The sequence below is a fragment of the Pan paniscus genome, chromosome 14 (genome assembly GCF_029289425.2).
Source record: "Pan paniscus chromosome 14, NHGRI_mPanPan1-v2.0_pri, whole genome shotgun sequence".
In the NCBI taxonomy this organism is placed as follows: Eukaryota; Metazoa; Chordata; class Mammalia; order Primates; family Hominidae; genus Pan; species Pan paniscus.
In genome coordinates, this window is record NC_073263.2 from 45,904,631 (window position 1) to 45,925,824 (window position 21,194).

General features: G+C 41.7%; 1 protein-coding gene across 5 annotated transcripts in view; it reads right to left on the minus strand.

The window, feature by feature from the left end:
* The window catches only part of COG3 (component of oligomeric golgi complex 3), a 69,690-nt gene extending 56,705 nt beyond the window's left edge, over nt 1-12,985 (minus strand). For 2 of the 5 annotated variants that reach the window (XM_008969349.6, XM_008969393.5), the window contains exons 1-2: nt 12,578-12,985; nt 1,431-1,577 (exon numbers count right to left, since the gene is read on the minus strand). In XM_008969349.6, coding sequence (XP_008967597.2) covers nt 1,431-1,577; nt 12,578-12,751 — 321 coding nt within the window. In that variant the 5' untranslated portion in view covers nt 12,752-12,985. The remainder of the gene's footprint in view (nt 1-1,430; nt 1,578-12,577) is intronic. The other 3 variants (XM_034936704.3, XM_008969439.5, XM_003804208.5) reach the window with 2 other exon arrangements.
* Nucleotides 12,986-21,194: the final 8,209 nt, after the last annotated feature.

Consider the following 21,194-nt stretch of genomic DNA (forward strand, 5'->3'; position numbering starts at 1 on the left):
TGGCCGCCTGTAGTCCCAGCTACTTGGGAGGCTGAGACAGGAGAATGGCGTGAACCCAGGAGGTGGAGCTTGCAGTGAGCCAAGATTGCCCACTGCACTGCAGCCTGGGCAACAGAGTGAGACTCCATCTCAAAAAAAAAAAAAAGAGAATATGGACTCTGGTATCAGCTAGCCCTGGATCTGAATTCTGGCCTGAAAAATATCTATTATTTAAAAGGGGGATGTGGGGAGTTGACCTTAAACAAGTATGAAGAAACTTTTGGGGTGATGATAGAAATGTTTTATATCTCAATTATAGTTGTTAGTTACATACATAGGTATATACACTTTTCAAAACTCATTGAGCTGACACTTAAAATGAATACATTTTATTGTACATAAATTATAAGTCAGCATATTAGTTTTTTTAATTTTAAAGAGAGAACAGGTACGAGTTTCATCCAGAGGACTTTTTTTAAGCAGGCCAAACAAGTTCACAGATGTGGTGCAAGACTACCTTCAAGTGAACCTGAGAACACTGAATCTCAAGTAAGATTCAATGTCAAAGGTATACAGGCTTGCCATGTACCTTGGCTATCATTTGCTGAGCATTTACTGTGTACTTGCTACACAACGAATTTACATGCATTATCGTATTTAACGCTCACAAAAATCCTGTGAAATAATATATAATTATCCCTGTTTTATATATTAGGAAACTAAACATCTAAGAAGCTAAGTAATTTGCTTAAGCTCACAAAGATGCTAAATGATGGAGCTGACTTTCAGGTGCAGGTCAGCCTAGCTCAGGAACTGTAATTCTTCATCGGTTTGTAGAACTGCCTCTCTCAACTTACTATATATGTAATCCAGTTCCAACACATGTACTTTATGTTTTATTTGGTCAATGCCTCAACTTTGACTCTTAATAGGAAAAGAAAGAGGAGACAAGGAAAGTGGCAGAAGAAACTACTGTAAGTTTAGGTTTCTAATTAGGAATGAACAAAAACCAAGAAAAAATTATACATGCTAAATTACTGAAAAATAACTACAAATGTTAATATAAAAAGAATATTTGGGTTTTTTAAAAAAGGACTACCTAGCAACAAGTGAGATGGAGGGGTACCCATGCACACACTGAGGGAACAGGTTAACAGAAGACAGACATTGGGGGAAGTCAAAAGTGCATAAGACATTAAAACCTCAATAATCTATCAACGTCCAAACATGGAATCTCATGTTTTTTTTACCTATATCATAACTATAATTGGGCAATAGATTCATTTAAAACACGTAAACAGCCACAACTAATGCAAAATCAAGAATGTTCTAGAAAGACTTAATGTTAATTATGGTGACAAATGTTCAGAACTTTTAATTAGGACTTTATTAGCCTTGTCTTCAGACATCTGAAATAATCAAACATCCTTAGAAAAGATACTGCAATTCACCTGCTGTGCAGTTTCAATTCTTTCTTCTTCCATTCCTAAGGAAGTGAAGCCCTTCAAGAGAATGTCTTCTGTAGATTCAGGCACTACTGAAGTCAGTTCAATGGGCAGTGACTGGGATGTTAAACTGCACAAGTCTTCAATTGGAAGCTTGAAAAAAGAGAGTCACAAAGATATTTAAGTGACTTGAAAATTCTCTGAACTTAACTCAAGATTGGGTTTCCATCTCAGTTGTTTTGAAAGAGAAAGAAATATTTTCCATTAAATCACATTAAGTTAATAAATACTATATAGTACTAACATTTTAGGCTCTATATTAAATGCTCATCTCAAAATATAAACATGACACTGATGTCCCACCATTAGTAAGCTTTTTTTTTTTTTTGGTGACAGGGTCTTGCTCTGTCATCCAGGCTGACATGCAAGGTGCCACCTCAGCTCACTGCAACCTCTGCCTCCAGAGTTCAAGCCATCCTCCCACCTCAATCTCCAAGTAGCTGAGACTACAGGCACGCAACACCACGCCCAGCTAATTTTTGTATTTTTGGTAGAGTTGGGGGTCTATACATGTTGCCCAGGCTGGTCTCAAACTCCTGGGTTCAAGTGATCCTCCTACCTTAGCCTTCCAAAGTGCTGAGATTACAGGCATGAGCCACCAAGTCTGGTCTGAGTTAGCTTTCTAATAAGGGTGGTAAATCTGTACTAATCCACACACATTTTCTCACTTGAGCCTCTTGTGAACTACCACCAGGCAAAGAGAAAACCTATGTGCTATTGAAAGTAGTTTGCCCTCCCCAGTATCTAACACAAAAGCCTGACCAACAGGATTAACAAATCACACCCAGTGACCGGGTTCAGTGGCTCACACCTATAATCCCAGCACTTTGAGAGGCAGAGTTGGGTGGATCACTTGAGCCCAGGAATTTGAGACCAGCCTGGGCAACATAGTGACACCCCCGTCTCTACTAAAAATACAAAAAAAAAAAATTAGCTGGGTGTGGTGGCACACATCTGTGGTCCAGCAACTTGGGAGGCTGAGATGGGAGGACGACCAGAGCCCAGGAGGTGGAGGTTGCAGTGAGTCAAGGTCGTGCCACCCACCCAGGGTGACAGAGTGAGGCCCTGTCTAAAAAAATAAATAAATAAATCACACCCAAGAATTGATTAGAAATAAACATTACCTCCTCCTACCATTTCCACCCACCCACTGGCACATCTCACCACACCTTCCTGCTGACAAATTTTGAAATTAAAACTGAATAGGAAGAATTTTAGAGTTTTCCATCAGTTTCAGAAGCGGCCCACAGACAAGGTCTCACTTTGACAATATTAGACCTACAGTACTTTCTAGTTCTCCACTACCAAAGAAAGACCAGGTGTTAATTTATTTATAGACATACAGACAAACTGTTTTTAGACCAAAACAAAGGGAAAGTAGACGCTGGGGAAAGTAAAAGGGCTTAATTGTTTAGGTTCAAATTCCAGTTTTCAGCTCTCAGTTCTTAGTTTATGACATTTAAGGTCCACTGATATAAGACAAGATCCAAGGTCTTAGGAAGGTGCTACCCTGTCTGCCTTCTAAATATAGAAGTTTCATCTGAAGTTAGCATTTTCTCTTCAAAACTAAAATAAGCTAGATGCAAAATGCACCACTAATTTAGAAACACTGTCCTTTAAAAATAGAGTTTTTTGTGTATGGGTTCAAATAGGGCTATATTTATGGTACAGTAAAGTACATTACAATGCAGCCTAGTTAGAATCCTGCTCCTGTTCATTCATAAGCTGTGTGACATGGGGCAAATTACTTGATGTTTCTAATCCTCAATTATCTTCTCTTAGCTGATACGGATACACTGTCTGTATCATAACGCTACTATAAGGAGTAAAAAAGAAGGCCAGGCACGGTGGCTCACGGCTGTAATCCCAGCACTTTGGGAGGCCGAGGTGGGCGGATCACGAGGTCAGGAAATCGAGACCATCCTGGCTAACATGGTGAAACCCCGTCTCAACTAAAAACACACACAAAAAATTAGCCGGGCGTGGTGGCAGGCGCCTGTAGTCCCAGCTAGTTGGGAGGCTGAGGCAGGAGAATGGCATGAACCCGGGAAGCGAAGCTTGCAGTGAGCCTAGATCGAGCCACTGCACTCCAGCCTGGGCGACAGAGCAAGACTCCATCTCAAAAAAAAAAAAAAAAAAAAAAAAAAAGAGTAAAAAAGAAAGATGTGGGAAAATTGGCTTTTTGGAATGCTGGAAAGCTGCAGACAAAGTATTTAGGAAGGTCCTTGATCTGCCTTCTCCCCACAAATGAGCCTGGCTCAAGAGTCAGGAGGGTCCTAGGTGTAGGTAAACAGTTCTTATTAAGGGCATCACTTGTTCATGTAAACTCTTTCTGAATGGTAACACAATCCCTGAGTATAAAAGGACTGTGGCCCAGCAAGAATTAAGTTTCTCAAATCCAGTAAGAATTTATCCTGAGTCTAAAGTGTCATCAGCAACCATATGCTGCCACTAGGGGTTCTGGAGGACAGAGGAAGCTGTGCTGAGATAAGCCGCATCTACACCTGCTCTGCAGAACCCTTCTAATGAGCAACATGAGCTGTCTCCTTGGGGAGCCACCCAAGACTCAAGGTAACCCACCTGAAGCAATGCTGCATGTAAAGCACTTAGCACAGACCTGACACATTGTAAGCAATAAATTTGAGTACTGATATTATATTATTATTATTCCCATCTAATAGCAGCAACAGAGTAAGTTTATAAATCTAATCAACTTCTTGTAAAGCCGTCTTTACAAAATTATATTTTATTAGCAATAAAATTTAGTTCTATATGAACAGATCATCACAAATTCAATCACATAATTCTATCAGCACTGTTTAGATTATATCTAAGGGGGGCCGGGGTGATATGGCTCAGATTTGGAAAATATACCAGAAAACACATGAAAGCTAGGCTAGGATGAAGAAAGTTGAAAGAAATGTTGCTTGCACCCTCACAATAACAAAAAGCCAAATAATCCACAAGATTATAACTAGTCTTGAATCCACCAGTCTTGCAGAGTAACCAAGTAGATAAAAATCTGGGGAGCGACAGGCACCTCCAGGAAGAGACAGGCTGCAAGCACTGGCTCACCTGTGGCAAATCATGGGAAAAAAGAGATGGCAAACATTACAAGAGGAAACAGGCCGGGTGCAGTGGCTCACGCCTGTAATCCCAGCACTTTGGGAGGCTGAGGTGGGAGGATCACGAGGTCAGGAGATCAAGACCATCCTGACTAACACGGTGAAACCCCATCTCTACTAAAAATACAAAAAATTAGCCGGGCGTGGTGGCGGGCGCCTGTAGTCCCAGCTACTCGGGAGGCTGAGGCAGGAGGATGGCGTGAACCCAGGAGGCGGAGCTTGCAGTGAGCTGAGGTTGCACCACTGCACTCCAGCCTAGGCGACAGAGGGAGACTCCGTCTCAAAAAAAAGAGAGAAAACAACTCAGTCAAGAGACAAAGCAATCAACAGAGCCAGACTCAGATGAGCAAGAGACTAGAACTATCAGACAAGGAATCTAAAATAACTGTGATTAACATGTTAAAGGCTCTGGTGTAACACACAGATAAGAAGTATAAACAGATACACAATTTCAACAGAAAACTGAAAACTGTGTCAAATGGAAATGTGAGAAATAAAAATAATGGTAACAAAGATGAAGAATACCTGCAATGGGCTCATCAGTACACAGAACACGGTTAAGGAAAAAAAATCAGTGAACTTGAAGTTAGGTCAATAAAAATCACCCAAAATGAATCACACAGAGAAAACAGAGTGGGAAAATAAAAACTGAACATAGCATCCAAGAATTGTGTGATGGTATCAAATTATATGATGATATCAAATTACATGAAATGGGATCCCAAAAGAAGCAGAACGAGAGAGAACAGGGTGGAAGAAATATTTGAAGAAATAACTGTTGAGAACATTCCAAAAATAATGAAAGATATAAAACTACAGCTCTAAGAAATTCAGAGAATCCCAAGCAGAATACACACATACACACAGGCAAACCCCTCTGTGCACATCATATTCAAACTTTCAAAAACCAAAGATAAAAGCTTGAAGGCAGCCAGAGGGAAAAAGACATATTCTATACAGAGAAATAAAGGTAAAAATTACAGCAGACTTCTCATCAGAAATTACACAAGCCAGAAGACAATAGAGCGACATCTTTAAAGTGCCAAAAGAAAAACACTCAACTCAGAGTTCTACACCTATAGAGAATTATCTGTTTAAAATGTAGGAGAAATAAGGACTGTTTAAAACAAACAAAAGCGCCAGGTGTGGTGGCTCACACCTGTAATCCCAGCACTTTGGGAGGCCGAGGCAGGTGGATCACCTGAGGTCAGGAGTCCAGGACCAGCCTAGCCAACATGGCGAAACCCTGTCTCTACTAAAAATACAAAAATTAGCTAGGCATAGTGGCGGGCGCCTGTAATCCCAGCTACTCGGGAGGCTGAGGCAGGAGAGTCGCTTGAACCTGGGAGGCAGAGGTTGCAGTGAGCCGAGATCGCGCCATTGCACTCCAGCCTGGGCTACAAAAGCAAAACTCCGTCTCAAAAAAAAGACCAAAAAAAAAAAAAAAAACAAAAGCTGAGAGAATTCATTACCAGCAGACCTATACTACAAGAAATGTTAAAGGACATTCTTCAGGCAGAATATAACGCTAGATAAAACACATATCTACCCAAAAAACTGAAGTGCTCCAGAAATGATTAAAATGAAGGTAAATATGACAGTTTTTCTTTTTTTAAATCACTCAGCAAGAAATGTCAAAAGCAAAAGTAGTAACAATGTATTGTGGGTTTATAACATATTGTAAAATGCCTGAAACAATATCACAAAACAGGGAAAGGAAGAAATGGAAGAATACTCTTTTGGGTGTTTTTTTGAGACAGGTTCTTGTTCTGCCACCCAGGCTGAAGTGCCGTGGTGCAATCACAGCTCACTGCAGCCTTGATTTCCAGGGCTCAAGCCATCTCCTGCCTAAGCCTCCCAAGTAGCTGGAGCTGCAGGCGTGCACCACCACACCCAGCTAACTTTTTGATTTTTTTTTCTTTTTTTTTTTCTGTAGAGATGAGGTCTCACTATGTTACCCAAGCTATTCTTGAACTCCTGAGCTCAAGCAATCCTCCTGTCTCAGTCTCCCAAAGTGCTGGGATTACAGGGGTGAGCCACCATGCCCAGCCAAAGAATCCTGCTGTAAGGCTGTTATACCATAATGAAGTGGTATAATATTTAGAGGTAGGCTGTGACTAATTAAAGTAGTACAGACGCTCCTCAACTTATGATGGGGTTGTGTCCCAATAAACCCATCGGAAGTTGAAAATATCCTAAGTCAAAAGTATGTGGCTCACTGGGAGCTGTGGCTCACTGCCATGCCCAGCACCATAGGTACACTTTCTACTGAATACATGTAGCTTTCACATAAAGTCAAAAAGTCATAAGCTGAACCATCATAAGTCAGGGACCATCTATATATTGTAAATCCTAAGGCAACCACTAAAAAAACTGAAAATACACAGAGGACCTGGCAAACTTCAGTCTTCCAATATTATCCATCTGTAATTCAACTTCTTTTGAGAAAAACGATTATAAGTCTATCTGAAAGAATGTAGATCAATGTCAAAATCCCAGTTGTGACACCCGATACTATAGTTGTGCAAAATGTTACCATTGAGGGAAAGTGGGCAAAGTGTACAGATCACAGTAGTATTTCTCATTACTGCAAGTGAATCTACATTATTTCACCTTTTTAATAAGTAATGTAATAATCATATTCTCCCATCAGAGTTCATGAGGCCTTACACTGCATAATTCTAGTACTACCTCACAACATATAACAAATTCCAGATAAAAAGTATAACTCCTTTTGTTCCAGAATCATTTATAATACATAGAGCTGTCCTTTTAAGTGTATTTATTTGAATAGGTAATAAATCTCAAGGCACAAAACTCAAGGGAGTCAGTGAAAAGTCTCCTTCCCCTGGAACTCATTCTCCAGCCATCTAGTTTCCTCCTCAGGGGCAGGCTATCAATGTTACTAGTTTCTTAAGTATCTTTTCTAAGATGGTCTATGCATATACAAAGGAAGTATACCTTAAACCCAAATAACAGTATACACACCTCCCCTTTTTCACTTAATATGCAACATTTTAAAATGTTTCTTCAACAGAGTATAAGGAAAAGACAGAATTTACTCTTACATTGTCATTGTCATTAAACTATAAAGGGGTGCTTATTTTAAAAGTCCCAAGAATACAGAATGATATTTAAGTGAAAAGCAAGTCTCCCTTCTTCCCTCTCCCCTGCTCGTCCAATTCTTCTTCTTTAAGCCAATACCAATGTTTATAATTTGAGAGTTTTTCTAAAGAATTTGAGGGTAAAATGAAGAACTGTAAAAGTAGAAGGAACTAAAGAAATAATTTTGAATTTTTGATCAATCTTTTATGAAAATTATTCAAAATATATGAATATAATTGTTTTTAATCCAAATCATCAGAAGAGTTAAAATGAAAAGTAACATCCTCCCCCACCCTCACTTTTCACCAGTTTAACCATTTTCAGTTTTCTTTTATGGTAACTCTACAACTCTTAAAAAAAAATATTTACTGCTTTGTGTTTGAATTCATCAATTTTAGGTCCTATATATACACTCTTACTTACTTCACCATGTAAGATAAAGAAATTAGTAACTCTATATCTGTTCCCTGTTTACTGTCAAATTCTGTCACCTGTACTATCTCTTTTTTAGATTATCAAATTTTATAATATTTGCACCTGGTTCTGTGATTAAGTCTTTAGAATGATTTTTAAAAGGATACTACATGCTTCCTGCCTTCTATAAATATGCCCAACTTTCAGGTTCATTGATACCATCTTTGGTTTTGGTGTGCCACACATTTATTACTGTCATTTCAAAGGGATCCAGGGATGTCATACACGTGTGCTCAGTCTGTTATCTTGAACCAAAAAAAGTTTATCTTCTAATTAACTTTAGAAAATAAAATAATTTGAAAACTCTACTTGAGAAACTACTATAGATATTCCAGATATGTTCTGTAACCTAGATGTGAGTAAATATATTCTAAATTTATAAGAGTATTCTATTTGATTACTTCAAGTACAAATACTACTTTTCAATCATAAGAACTTTAAAAACTAGAGGCAAAAGGAGGCTCCCTGTTTCCTTGTTCTAATACAAAACCATCTTCTCTCAAACCAAGCAAGAGAGAAGCCATAATGCAATTACTTCAAACAAATCATTTTTTAAAGTAGCAAAACAAGTTGCTTTTTAATAACATATGAGAAAATGCCCCCATTAAGTAGACTAGGCAGCTGCCTTCCTTTCTCAAAACACCTGGTATAGAATGACAAGTCAAAAAGGGGTGTGGTGGTATCACACAACTTCCTGTTCTGACCTCTCATTCACTTCTCAGGAGGAGGTGACTGAATGCCTCCTGCTTACCAGCACTGTCCTGGCTTCCAGATGGAGCAGACAGATACCACTAGAGAGAGAACACAGTTCTAGATTGCTAATGGGCCAGTGCTGCAGAGCTACTGTATAGTTTATGCAAATGGAGACACTAACATTAAATAGTAACTACAATAAATTCTCAAGCTTTGCCTGACCAGCTGAGCAGGTCCCTGAAATAACAAGTAACATACCTTTCTCTCCCAAGCTTTACTTCTTGCAGAGTTCTGGGTTGGAGAAAACCACTTTTATAATCAATCTGATCAATTAATTCCCTAAATGAAACCTGATGTTTTGTTCTCTGCTTGGAGCAAATTACTGAAGAGGTATAGGTGGAGTCTCAGAACCTTCCTCAAGGCACTTAACCTCTCCTTTTCTTACCTTTGGTCTGAATGACACCTATACCAGCTCAGCATCACAGGATTCTAATCTATTCTTTTAAGATGTTAATAATTTGAAAGAAAGCACAAGAATAATAGCAAGTAACTTGCCACGTGCACCTTGCATACGTGATTTCACATAATTCTCACAATTCCCTATGAGATAAGTACTCATCATGAGTTAAGTCTCCATTTTATAAAGAAGAAAATTAAGGCTTAGAAAAGATAAACATCACATCTAAGGTCACACAGCCTACAAGAAAACAACAGCTGTAACAGTAAATTATAGGTAAATGTCGGGGTAAATTATTTTAGCACTTTATCAAGAATTACTAAATTCAACAGAAAGAAATAGGCCCCTCACTACTAAGTTTGCCCTGGCTACAAAAGTCTACCTAATATTCTATTGTAAATTATTTTCTCTAATGCCAAAAAAAGGCATAATTCCTTTTTAAGATAAGACTAGTTCTCTTTCATAAAAGAGAAAGCTATTTTCTAAAGAAGTTAACATCTTTATGATATGTACTTAAAAGTTAGTTGGCCTCTTGCTATTCTACTAGCCTGCTCAGTTCCAGTTGTTCAGGAAGTAATTTATCTGGTGAAAATTGTGAAACACTACAGAAAATCCTTGAGTTATACTGATTGGACAAAATGAAAATTGTGGCACTCTCTTTTGCTGCCAATGTTAAAAGAGTAGTATAGGGCTAAAAAAATTAACTCCAAAGTCTTCCCAACAGACATATAAACACTTCAGAAAAGGAAAATGAGGGCTGTAAAGCTGAAGAGCAATGAGAACTGCCTTCTCAAAGATTCCAGGATGTGTGCATAACCAGCTCGGCTACTGCATTCTTCTTTTTTTGAGACAGAATCTTGCCTGTCACCCACCCAGGCTGGAGCGCAGTGGTGTAATCTCGGCTCAGGGCAATCTCTGCCTCCCAGGTTCAAGTGATTCTCATGCCTCAGCCTCCCAAGTACCTGGGATTACAGGCATGCACCACCACACCCAGCTAATTTTTATATTTTTAGTAGAGATGGTGTTTCGCCATGTTGGCCAGGCTGGTCTTGAACTCCTGACCTCAAGTGATTCGCCTGCCTTAGCCTCCCAAAGTGCTGAAATTACAGGCGTGGGCCACCGCACCTGGCCTCAGCTATTGCATTCTCACAGGAATCCAATACCAAGCTGCATGTACCAGAAGACCCTCACTGAATTCTTGAACTCATTAAGCTCATCCCCTACCCATGACCTTATGCTGTTCTTTCTTCCAGCTGCAATGTTATTTCTTTAGTCTTTATAAGGCTAGCTTCAGGTAGTCCATCATCAGTTCTCACCTCAGATTGTCACTTCCTTGGAAAGGTCTTCCCTCTTTCTCTAAAAGGGCACACCTCATCCCTTTCTGTCACACCATCCTATCTGATTTTCCTTATATTATGGACCACCGTCTGAACATACCTTCTTTGTTCTTTTTTTCCATGTTCATGATCCCCACAATTATGTCAGCTCTATGAGGCTAAGGATCTCATCTTTCCTATTTATCTTTCTATCTTCAATACCTAACTCAGAGTAGGGATATAACATATGTTAAAGACTGCATGTGGCTAATGATAAATATGGAAGAATGGGGTGAAAATGAAAGATTCCATTTAGTTCATTCCAAACGTTCTCCTTCATGCTCAATGAGAATAAGAAATAATAGTTTATGACCCATGACAATGAAAACAAATTTTTTTGTAGAATATGTATCTCCCCCATCACACCCTCAGTGTGTGATGCTATTAAGTCCAAGCATCCTGCTGCAGTAGGAGCCAAATCAATTATAAACAGACTGGAAAATTTATAGAGCAAACAACTTTTATTATCCAGGGTATAAAAGAGTTTGATAGCTGAGCCAAAGAAATTTCCACCTGCTCCTTCATTGATTTCAGATCCACTTCCGGTACCACATCCTAGAGGTGGAAAAAGAAACCCAAGAAAGAACGCCTATTTGATGGCTGAGCATACAACAGTGAATGTGAAGAGAACGTTTAAATCAAATCTCTAAAGTTGGAGGACAGAAAAAGTTGAAGACTCTAAACTCAATCTGCATTTGGACACAATTCCAAATCGTATAAAAAGAATGCTTCAGGCCAGGCACGGTGGCTCACGACTGTAATCCCAGCATTTTCGGAGGCCGAGGCGGCCAGATCACTTGAGGTCAGGAATTCGAGAACAGCCTGGACAACAGGGCGAAATCCTATCTCTACTAAAAATACAAAAAATTAGCCGGGTGTAGTGGCAGGCACCTGTGATCCCAGCTACTCGGGAGGCTGAGACAGGAGAATCGCTTGAACCCGGGAGGTGGAGGTTGCAGTGAGCCGAGGTCACGCCACTGCACTCCAGCCTGGGCGACAGAGCGAGAGAAAAGAATGCTTCCAACATCAAAAGTAACCATCACCACTGCTTATATAAAATAATCCTCCTAAACCTGGCCCTCAAAACTGGAAAACGTTTGTCAAACATCTGACAATTCATGTTACTTCCTGCTATTACAACTAATTGAATTGAATCACACAAGAAGCAGTAGTGCATAATATCCTAATGGTAAATGGATTAAACACACTGACTCTAACATCGAAAACCAGCACTGCTTAATAATGTACTGAGCCAACTTTCAAATAAAATTCATTTTTATTGCTTTGCAATAGGTGAAATAAATCTGATCTCCCATAACTTGCACTTGATTGAGAGCTCATAGTTCAATGTGCGATAAATGAAACTCACTCAGGACCAAGTTTTGGTCTCCCCAAGACCCCCATGGACAAAGCAACCTAGGTGAATCATTAAGGCGGTAAACGAGCACGCGCTGGAGACTGTCCTGCAGCACAGCACCTCGGGTTCACTGCCTCTCCTTCTGGGAGAGAGTGGGCAGCAGGATTACGCCTCGGCTGACAGGACGCCTCGTCTGGGGCAAAAAGTTCGGTGCAAGGCTCCGGGCCAACCGTCCCATGCTGCTGGGGGAGGACTGGGTTCCGGCGAGCACCAGCTGCAGGACACCCCCACAGCCGTCCCCAGGCAGAATTAGAGTCGGGGTCGCAGGCAGAGCGAAGCCTGACAGCCTGGGAGGTGAGAGGCCCCTCCCACCGGATCCGCCACCATGGCCAGGGAGGAGTGGAGAGATATCCTGGGCAGAGGCTGGTGAGGCCGGGGTCCTGCCGGGGCGCCCGAGGAGAATCCCAGCCCCATCGCCCCGGCCCGGTTCCTGCCCATCACCTCACCTCAGCTGGCACCGGCAGGTTCTCTGCCGCCGCCTTCAGCTCCAATACCGAGTCCGTCTGCCTGTCGGTCAGCGGCGCCGTCGTGTCCGGTCTCCGATCCCAGAGAGCCAGCTTTTCCCTAGCGTCCCGCTCCGCCGCCGCCTCAGGCAGCAGCAACAGCGCCGCCTCCGCCATCGCCGCCGCCCTCGCGGCCTTCAGCAGCAGCGAGATGGAGGGGACCCCGACAGAGAGACCTGGGCCACTTCCGGGAGAACCGGAGCTTCCAACACTGCACCGGCGGCGGGGCGGGACGGAATGCCCTGACCTCGGAAACGGTTCCGCAGTGTGGGGGGCGGGACCGAGGCCAGTACCGACGTGGCTTTAAATGGGTACGACTATTTCCGGTTGAAACGTAAAGGTGGAGAAGACAGGACCCAATGGAAATAGAAATGCCCCTACCGGAAGTCTTTTCCTCAACATCGATAACTTTATTGTTACGTGTTGTACAGATTATTGACAACTGCGCTAAATCACCCTGCCGGCAGGAGACTTGGATCTACACCTCTTTGCTTACAGCTGGGTAGTCTGGGTAGAATGTGTGGAGTGTATGATTTCCATGTTGGCATGTTGACAATTTATGCCTCTTGGATCAAAACCAAAAGCATAAACTTTTCCAACATCCAGTAATTCCCCTACTAGAAAACTAATTTACGGAAACACATAAAAAATTCAAAGATGTGTGTATCTCAGACATCATTAATGGTATCAAATAACTGAAGACAACCTAAATGTCCAACATTGAAGAACTGGATCAAGAATTTGTGGCACAGACCAGGCGCGGGGGCTCAGGCCTGTAATCTCAGCACTTTGGGAGACCGAGGTGGGCGTATCACCTGAGGTCAGGAGTTTGAGACCAGACTGGCCAACATGGTTGAACCCCGTCTCTACTAAAAGCACAAAAATTAGCCAGGCGTGGTGGCACATGCCAGTAATCAGCCTGAGAGGCTGAGGCAGGAGAATCTCCTGAACCTGGAAGGTGGAGGTTGCAGTGAGCAGAGATCTTGCCACTGCATTCCGGCCTGGGCATCAAGTGAGACTGTCTCAAAATGTATAATAATAATAATTTGTGGTACAGATATGTAATTCTACTCTACCATTTAAATCATATTGTAGATTTGAGCAACAAAATAAATAATGATAGTATTGGATCATAATTTACAGAATAAAATAAATACCCATGAGTCCATACTGCTATAAATAAACGATTGAATAAATAAATGGTGGAGAACAGACAATCTTCTACCTTACAGAAGAATTCCAATCAGTAAATGTAGAAAGAGTGAGAGAAATAAAAAATCATCCTTAGGACACCAGGGTAATAATTGTAGCAGGCAAGATCTCAGGATGAATGCTAAAACGATTGGGTGAAACTTAAACGAGAAACAAATTTGCATAATCCCAAAGAATCTCCCTGAGATATCTATTAATAACAAGAGGGAATAGTAACTTCATCCATTAATAACAAGAGGGAATAGTAACTTCACAGAGGAGAAACTTGACAGACACCACCTTAACCAAGTGATCAAAGTCAATATCATGAAAGTCCTGACAATATGGGTTGAAGACAGGATAAAACTTCTGTGGTATTCTTGTCAAAAATGCAAAATGTCATTCTAATCATGAAAAAAGATCAAACAAACTCAAATTGAAGAGCGTCCTACAAAACAACTGACCAGTATTCTTCGAAAGTGTCAATGTGTCATAAAAGACAAAGGAAAGACTAAGGAACCCTTGCATTTTGGAGGCTAAGAAGACAAGATATCGCTATGCAATGTGAGATCCTGAAGTGGATGTTAGGACAGAAAAAGGACATTTGTGGGGAAAATTATAGAATAAAATATAGAAAGTCACATAAGATCTGTAGCTAGGTAATAGTTTTGTACCAATGTTCATTTCCTGGTTTTGATTACTGTACATGGTTAGGTAAGATGATAACATTAGGAGAAGCAGGGTGAAGAACATACCTGAACTACTCTTGCAAGTTTTCTTAAGTCTAAAATTATCTCAAAATAATGTTTAAAATCTCATGTTATAGAAAATATATATTTGTTTGGAGAAAATGGTTTCTGATATAATTAAAGCAAATGAAGCAGTATATGATCCTGTTGGCCAAAAGGAACATTTCCAAAACACTGACAGATGGTTGGAATTACTGATAATTTTCTTCTTTTCTTTCTTCCTTCCTTTTTCTTTTCTTTTTTTTTTTTGTAATGAGTTTTGCATTTTAGAATAAGAGTTTTTTTTTAATATTCAACCCAGCTTCAGAGCACTGTTTCCCCATCATCAATCCACCACTATTTTCTAAAGAAAGTCATCTTGTAGATATGTGTAGACATATGACACTATTTGCCTAAACGCCTAAAACATAGCTTCTCGTCTTCAAACCAGAGTGATCTTTAGTTCCACAATTCTCAAAAATAAGATTAATCCCGTTGAATTTTGTGATGTCAGCTCTTTACCAAACATCATCCTTCAAGGGCCAAATGTAAGCAACTTCTCTCCCAAATGTGTTGCTACTGGAGATTTTCCTAAATCCTTGATCACTCCACTTTCTTCTAAGCATTATTTTCAGTTCCTTTTTGAGATAGGATCTCACTCTGTCACCTGGCTGGAGTGCAGTGGCACAATCATGGTTCACTGCAGCCTTGACCTTCCCAGCTCAAGGGATCCTCCTGCCTCAGCCTCTTGAGTAGCTGGGACTACAGGCACGGGCCACCACACCCAGCTAATTTTTTGTATTTTTCTTAGAAACAGGGCTTTGCCGTATTACCCAGGCTGGTCTCGAACTCCTAGGCTCAAATGATCTGCCTGGCTCAGCCTCCCAAAGTGCTGGGATTGCAGGCATGAGCCACCTTGCCCAGCCAAAATATTTTTACCAACTGGTGATTCATGGTGCTAAAGGGATGCAAGGTAGGTCATGATACCCATGGAAAAGATTTGGGCCAAGGCTGGAGGTTTAATCAGGTCAAATGAAGGGAGAGGAAAGAAGACACAATGGTGCCTGATCTATTTCTTGAATGAGGAATTGAGGGAGCCAAGGAAGACAGCCATGCCTGGAGGATCCAGCAGTCACCAGCTGGCTTATGGAGGACATGAGAGGAGCCAATGGAACAGACTAACAGCAATTTTTATGGGGTATTTTAATTGTGTGGAACGGTAGCATAGAAGTATATACATTTAAACAATGCAGTGTTGCTCAAAATCTAGTGGAAAGTGTGGTATACGAGATGCTGAACCTTCTACTTCATTCTAGTTTTCTTTTCTGTATGAAGAAATATTGTCTAGTCCTCCACCACCACCCAGAAGTACAAATTTCCTATAATGGATTCACTGTTATTCTCTGTACTACAAGTCAAATTTCTTCCTGTTTCTAGGTGATGTTTAGCTTGCTCCCAGAAGGACTGGACAACATGACGAATACAATTGCAGTTCTTAAAATATGTTTATTTAAGTATTGGTAATCGTTCCCATAAAATCACTCAAATTGATAGAATAAACATACATTGAGTATATCTGCACATGAAAGGTTTAAATATATATTCATATTGTGTTTGGGAGAGAGTGAGAAAGAGCAAGAGAATGAGAGACAAGATTGCATAAAATATCTTGGGAAAGGGACAAAGATAGTCAAAGGAGTCTTATCTCCAAATGATTAAGGTCCCCATATCATAGTAGATGATACCTTGTTTGTAAGATCTTATTCAGATTTCAGTTTTGTCAAAATAGCATGTCTATGCATAAAAGAAAAAAAAATAAATTTTTAAAAACAGATTTCAGTTTTGATCTCTTGATCACAACCCTGTGCATAAGCAGGGTAGGGGTTATTATTTTCCATTTAAAGATAAGCAAATAAAACACAGGGAGATGAAGTGCGTTGTCAAAGACTTTTCAGAGGGTGAAGGAAAAGGACACTTTTTTGTGGCGGAGGTTAATATGCTCTTTTTAGAGGGAAATTTGCCAACACCTATCAAAACGGAGGCCAGAGAAATGGACAGTGAGACAGAGAGAGAGAAAAAGGGAAAGAATATAGTCCTTGGATCCAGCCGTTCAATCGTTCTATCACTGGGAAATTATTCTAGAGAAATTCTTATGAATGCAAAAAAGTGCATTTACAGGACAGTTTTTAATGGAGAAAAATTGGACACAACCTAAATATACATCAGTAGGGGCATAGTTTTGTTCCTGTTGCCGATTGCTGTATAAAAACCTAATCCAGGCCAGGCGTGGTGGCTCATGCCTGTAATCCCAGCACTTTGGGAGGCTGAGGCAGGCAGATCGCCTGAGGTCAGGAGTTCGAGACCAGCCTGGCCAACATGGTGAAACCCCGTCTCTACTAAAAATACAAAAATTAGCCAGGTGTGGTGGCAGGCGCCTGTAATCCCAGCTACTCAGGAGGCTGAGACAGGAGAATCGCTTGAACCCGGGAGGCGGAGGTTGCAATGAGCTGAGATTATGCCATTGCACTCCAGCCTGGGCAACAAGAGTGAGACTTTGTCTCACACACACACACACACAAAAAAACTAATCCAAAAATTGTGTGCTTAACAATCACCATTTTATTATTATCTGATGATTTTGTGGGTCAGGAATTTCCAAAGGGCATGTTAGGAAAGATCTGTCTCTGCTCACAGTGTCTGGAGCCACAGCTGCAATGACTCACGTGGCCACAGGCTGAACAGCTGGAAACTGACCGTGGATCTCTACATCCTCACATAGGCTCACAGCCTCTGTGTCCGCTGTCTCCAGCCAGTCTCTCAAGCATAAAGACCTCAGGACATTTGGAATTCTTTCAAACCTGGCTCAAGGTTTGAAGAGGCTATTCCCAGAGTCTTCTTTTGACCTTCATAGGTCACTTGTGCTGACAGAGAGAGAGAGAGAACACCAGCACACCACCATGGACTGCCCAGATCCAAGAGAAGGGAAATTGACTCCACTTCTGAATGAGAGCAGCTGCAAAGAACTTGTAACATTTTTAATCTACCACAAACCTGATACTTTACAACCATCAAAAGGAAGTATTTTGTGGATTCTGCTTCTATGTAATCTGTGGATTACCTAAAGTCATGAGAAAATTTTCAAAAGTGATTAAAAAGTTATTTTGGTATAGTGGTGGTCTCACAAGTATACACATATCCCAAAATTGATCAAATTGTACATTTTAAATATGTAGTATACACATGCACATGCAATGTACTTCAGTTGTACCTTAATAGAACTGAAAGGGAGGGGAGAATTGAGTATATCTGTAAGTACTGACATGGAAGAAAGTTCACCATATATAACTGAATTTAGAAAGCAAGTTACATCAATTACAATATGAATGTAATTTTGTTCCCGGAACCAAGCCGGGTTCGGCTGCATTTTCTTGAGGCCCAACAATGAGAAGCAGACAAACTAGGAAAGAAGGGAATTTATTGCTGTAACTGGGTACAGGGAGAAAGCCGCAGATAATTCCACCAGACCAACCCAAAGTGTTACAATTTTCTTAGTGCTTATATAGGTTGGGATTATGTGCCTACATGCAGTATAGCTTTCGCCTAAGTCTACTGGTAACTAATTTTGTTTCAACTCGAAGGTCAGAGGCAAAAAATGCTTGCTAAGTCTGATTAAAAGGGCCCCAGTACCTTCAAGGCCTGTCTACTGTGGTACCGGACTGATTATTTCTATCTTATCTCCTTTACAGCTTGGTCCGGAGAGCTGCCTTAGACTCTCCAATGAATCTATTCAAACAGCTGCCTCTGTTACCTTGACTTGTCTCAGATTCCGTTGGCCCGAGACGGGTCCTGGCACTAGGAATGTGAGACTGTCTCTATTATTTTGACTTGCTCCAGGTTAGGGAGAAGCCTATGCAAGGCTCCTACTGACCATATGTTTCATTTCTAGCTAGGATGTCTGGGCACTGGTTTCCCTAGGTTTAACTACTAGCTCAGTGTTAAGGCAGTGCTGTGGATATCTGTCTGTAACTGGAGTGCTATGCAGACCTGTCTGTGTGATTGTCATGCAGGCCTGTGTGATTGTCAGGGAGAATTGGCCTGCCACAATTCCGTTTCTGGTTGAAATATAATCCCCAGTGTTGGAGGTGGGGCCTGATGGCAGGTGTTGGCTCACGGGGGGGGGGGGATCCCTCGTGAATGGCTCAGCACCATCCCCTTGGTGATGATGAGTGAGTTCATGGGAGATCTGCATGTTTTAGCTGGGCGTGGTGGCGCACACCTGTAGTGCCAGCTACTTGGGAGGCTGAGGCAGGAGAAGCGCTCAAAAACCTGGGAGGTGGAGCTTGCAGTGAGCCGAGATCATGCCACTGTACTCCAGCCTGGTGATAGAGTGAGACTGTCTCAAAAAAATTAAATAAATAAAAAACAAACAAACAAACAAATAAATAAATAAATAAATAAATAAAGGTGTCTGGCACCTCCCACCTCACTCTCTTGATCCCACTCTTGCCTGCTCTCCCTTTGCCTTCCACCATGATTGTAAACTTCCTGAGGCTTTTACCCGAAGCAGATGTGGGAGCCCTGCTTGTACAGCCTGAAGAACTATAAGCCAAACAAACCTTTTTCTTTTTTTTTTTTTGAGACAAAGTCTTGCTCTGTCGCCCAGGCTGGAGTGCAGTGGCGCGATCTCAGCTCACTGCAAACTCTGCCTCCCTGGTTCAAGGATTCTCCTGCCTCAGCCTCCCAAGTAGCTGGGATTACAGGTGCGCACCACCATGCCTGGCTAATTTTTGTATTTGAGTAGAGACAGGGTTTTGCCACGTTGGCCAGGCTGGTCTCAAACTCCTGACCTCAAGTGATCCACCTACCTCGGCTTCCCATAGTGCTGGGATTACAGGTATGAGCCACCGTACCCGGCCACAAACCTCTTTCTTAATAAATTACCCAGTCTCAGGTATTTTTTTTTATAGCAATGCAAGAATGGCCTAACACAGGGCCTGCTCAAGGGATGCATGGGAGGGGACACATTTTGGGTGCAGGAGGGAGACACGCTAGTACTTGTGGGTGGAGGTGAGGGAGACGATGGGTTAAAGATGACCCTGGAGCTCTGACTTGGACGACATAAGGAGCAGGATCAAAAAGAAGATGATGGGCTGAGGAATGGGGTTTTGTGGTCAGCAGTCAGGAAAGGAAGTGAAGAGTAGGGTACTCAGAGAAGAGAGAAGCCCACACTGGTCTGGGATGACTGAAAGATGCCCTTCTTATTCAGTTTAATACCCAGCCTATTATCAGAATTTTGTTATCCTGAATCACTCAACAGAAGGAATGGGAGTAATTAATGCCATCGCTGGCCCTCAAAGTCCACTATCCTGGGCTCTTGATGCTGTCAAACACAGTCCAGGTTCAGTGTGTATTCAGGTGCTTCTCCCAGGCCTGCTGCCCTTTGACTGGAAAGGTCGGGACAGAGTTGGAGTAGGGGCCCTGATGCTACCATGTCCTGCCTTTTAAACTGGATCGATGAAACTAGTTCCAGAAACTTTCTCAGACCAAACAGTCTTACAAGAATCTGATATATAAAAATTCAGAATACTACTTTCTTTTTTTTTGTTTTTGTTTTTTGTTTTTGAGATGGAGTCTCGCTCTGTAGCCCAGGCTGTAGTGCAGTAGTACAATCTCAGCTCACTGCAACCTCCACTTCCTGGGTTCAAGCAATTCTACTGTCTCAGCCTCCCTAGTAGCTGGGACTACAGTCGCACACCACCATGCCTGGCTAATTTTTGTATTTTTAGTAGAGACGGGGTTTCACTATATTGGTCAGGCTGGTCTTGAACTCCTGACCTTGTGATCCACCCACCTTGACCTCCCAAAGTGCTGGGTTTACAGGCGTGAGCCACTGCACCTGGCCCAGAATACTACTTCATTATATTCAATGAATAATATGGAATAGATGGGAAATTTGTATTTGCTGCTCAAAGCATTCTTTCCCAATAAGCAAAGCTACACAGGTTATTGAATCTTCATTAGGGTGCTTGTTAAATCTACATCCTGAGCCTCAATTTCCATGTCTGGAAAATGGGGATAATAATTCCTATCTTCCATGGTTTGTTACAAGGATAAAACAAAATAAAGTATTGTGAAAGGAAAGTAAACACTTGGGACCCCAACTCACTATGCCAAAAGAAAAAAAATTAAGCTGAAAGCTGAGTAATGCAAGAAGCTGCCTTTCAGACCGGGCATGGTGGCTCATGCTTTAATCTCAGCACTTTGGGAGGCTGAGGTGGGCCGATCACTTGAGCCCAGGAGTTCAAGACCAGCCTGGGCAACATGGGGAAAATCCATCTCTACTAAAAAAATACAAACATTAGCTGGGTGTGGTGGTGCTCACCTGTGAGCCGAGATCATGCCACTGTACTCCAGCCTGGGCAACAGAGTGAGACCCTGTCTCAAAAAAAAAAAAAAAAAAAGGAGTGGGGAGGCAGGTGTGGTGGCTCACACCTGTAATCCCAGCACATTGGGGGCCCAAGGCAGGCGGATCACGAGGTCAAGAGTTTGAGACCAGCCTGGCCAGCATGGTGAAACCCCATCGCTACTAAAAATACAAAAATTAGCTGGGTGCGGTGGTGGGTGCCTGTAATCCCAGCTAC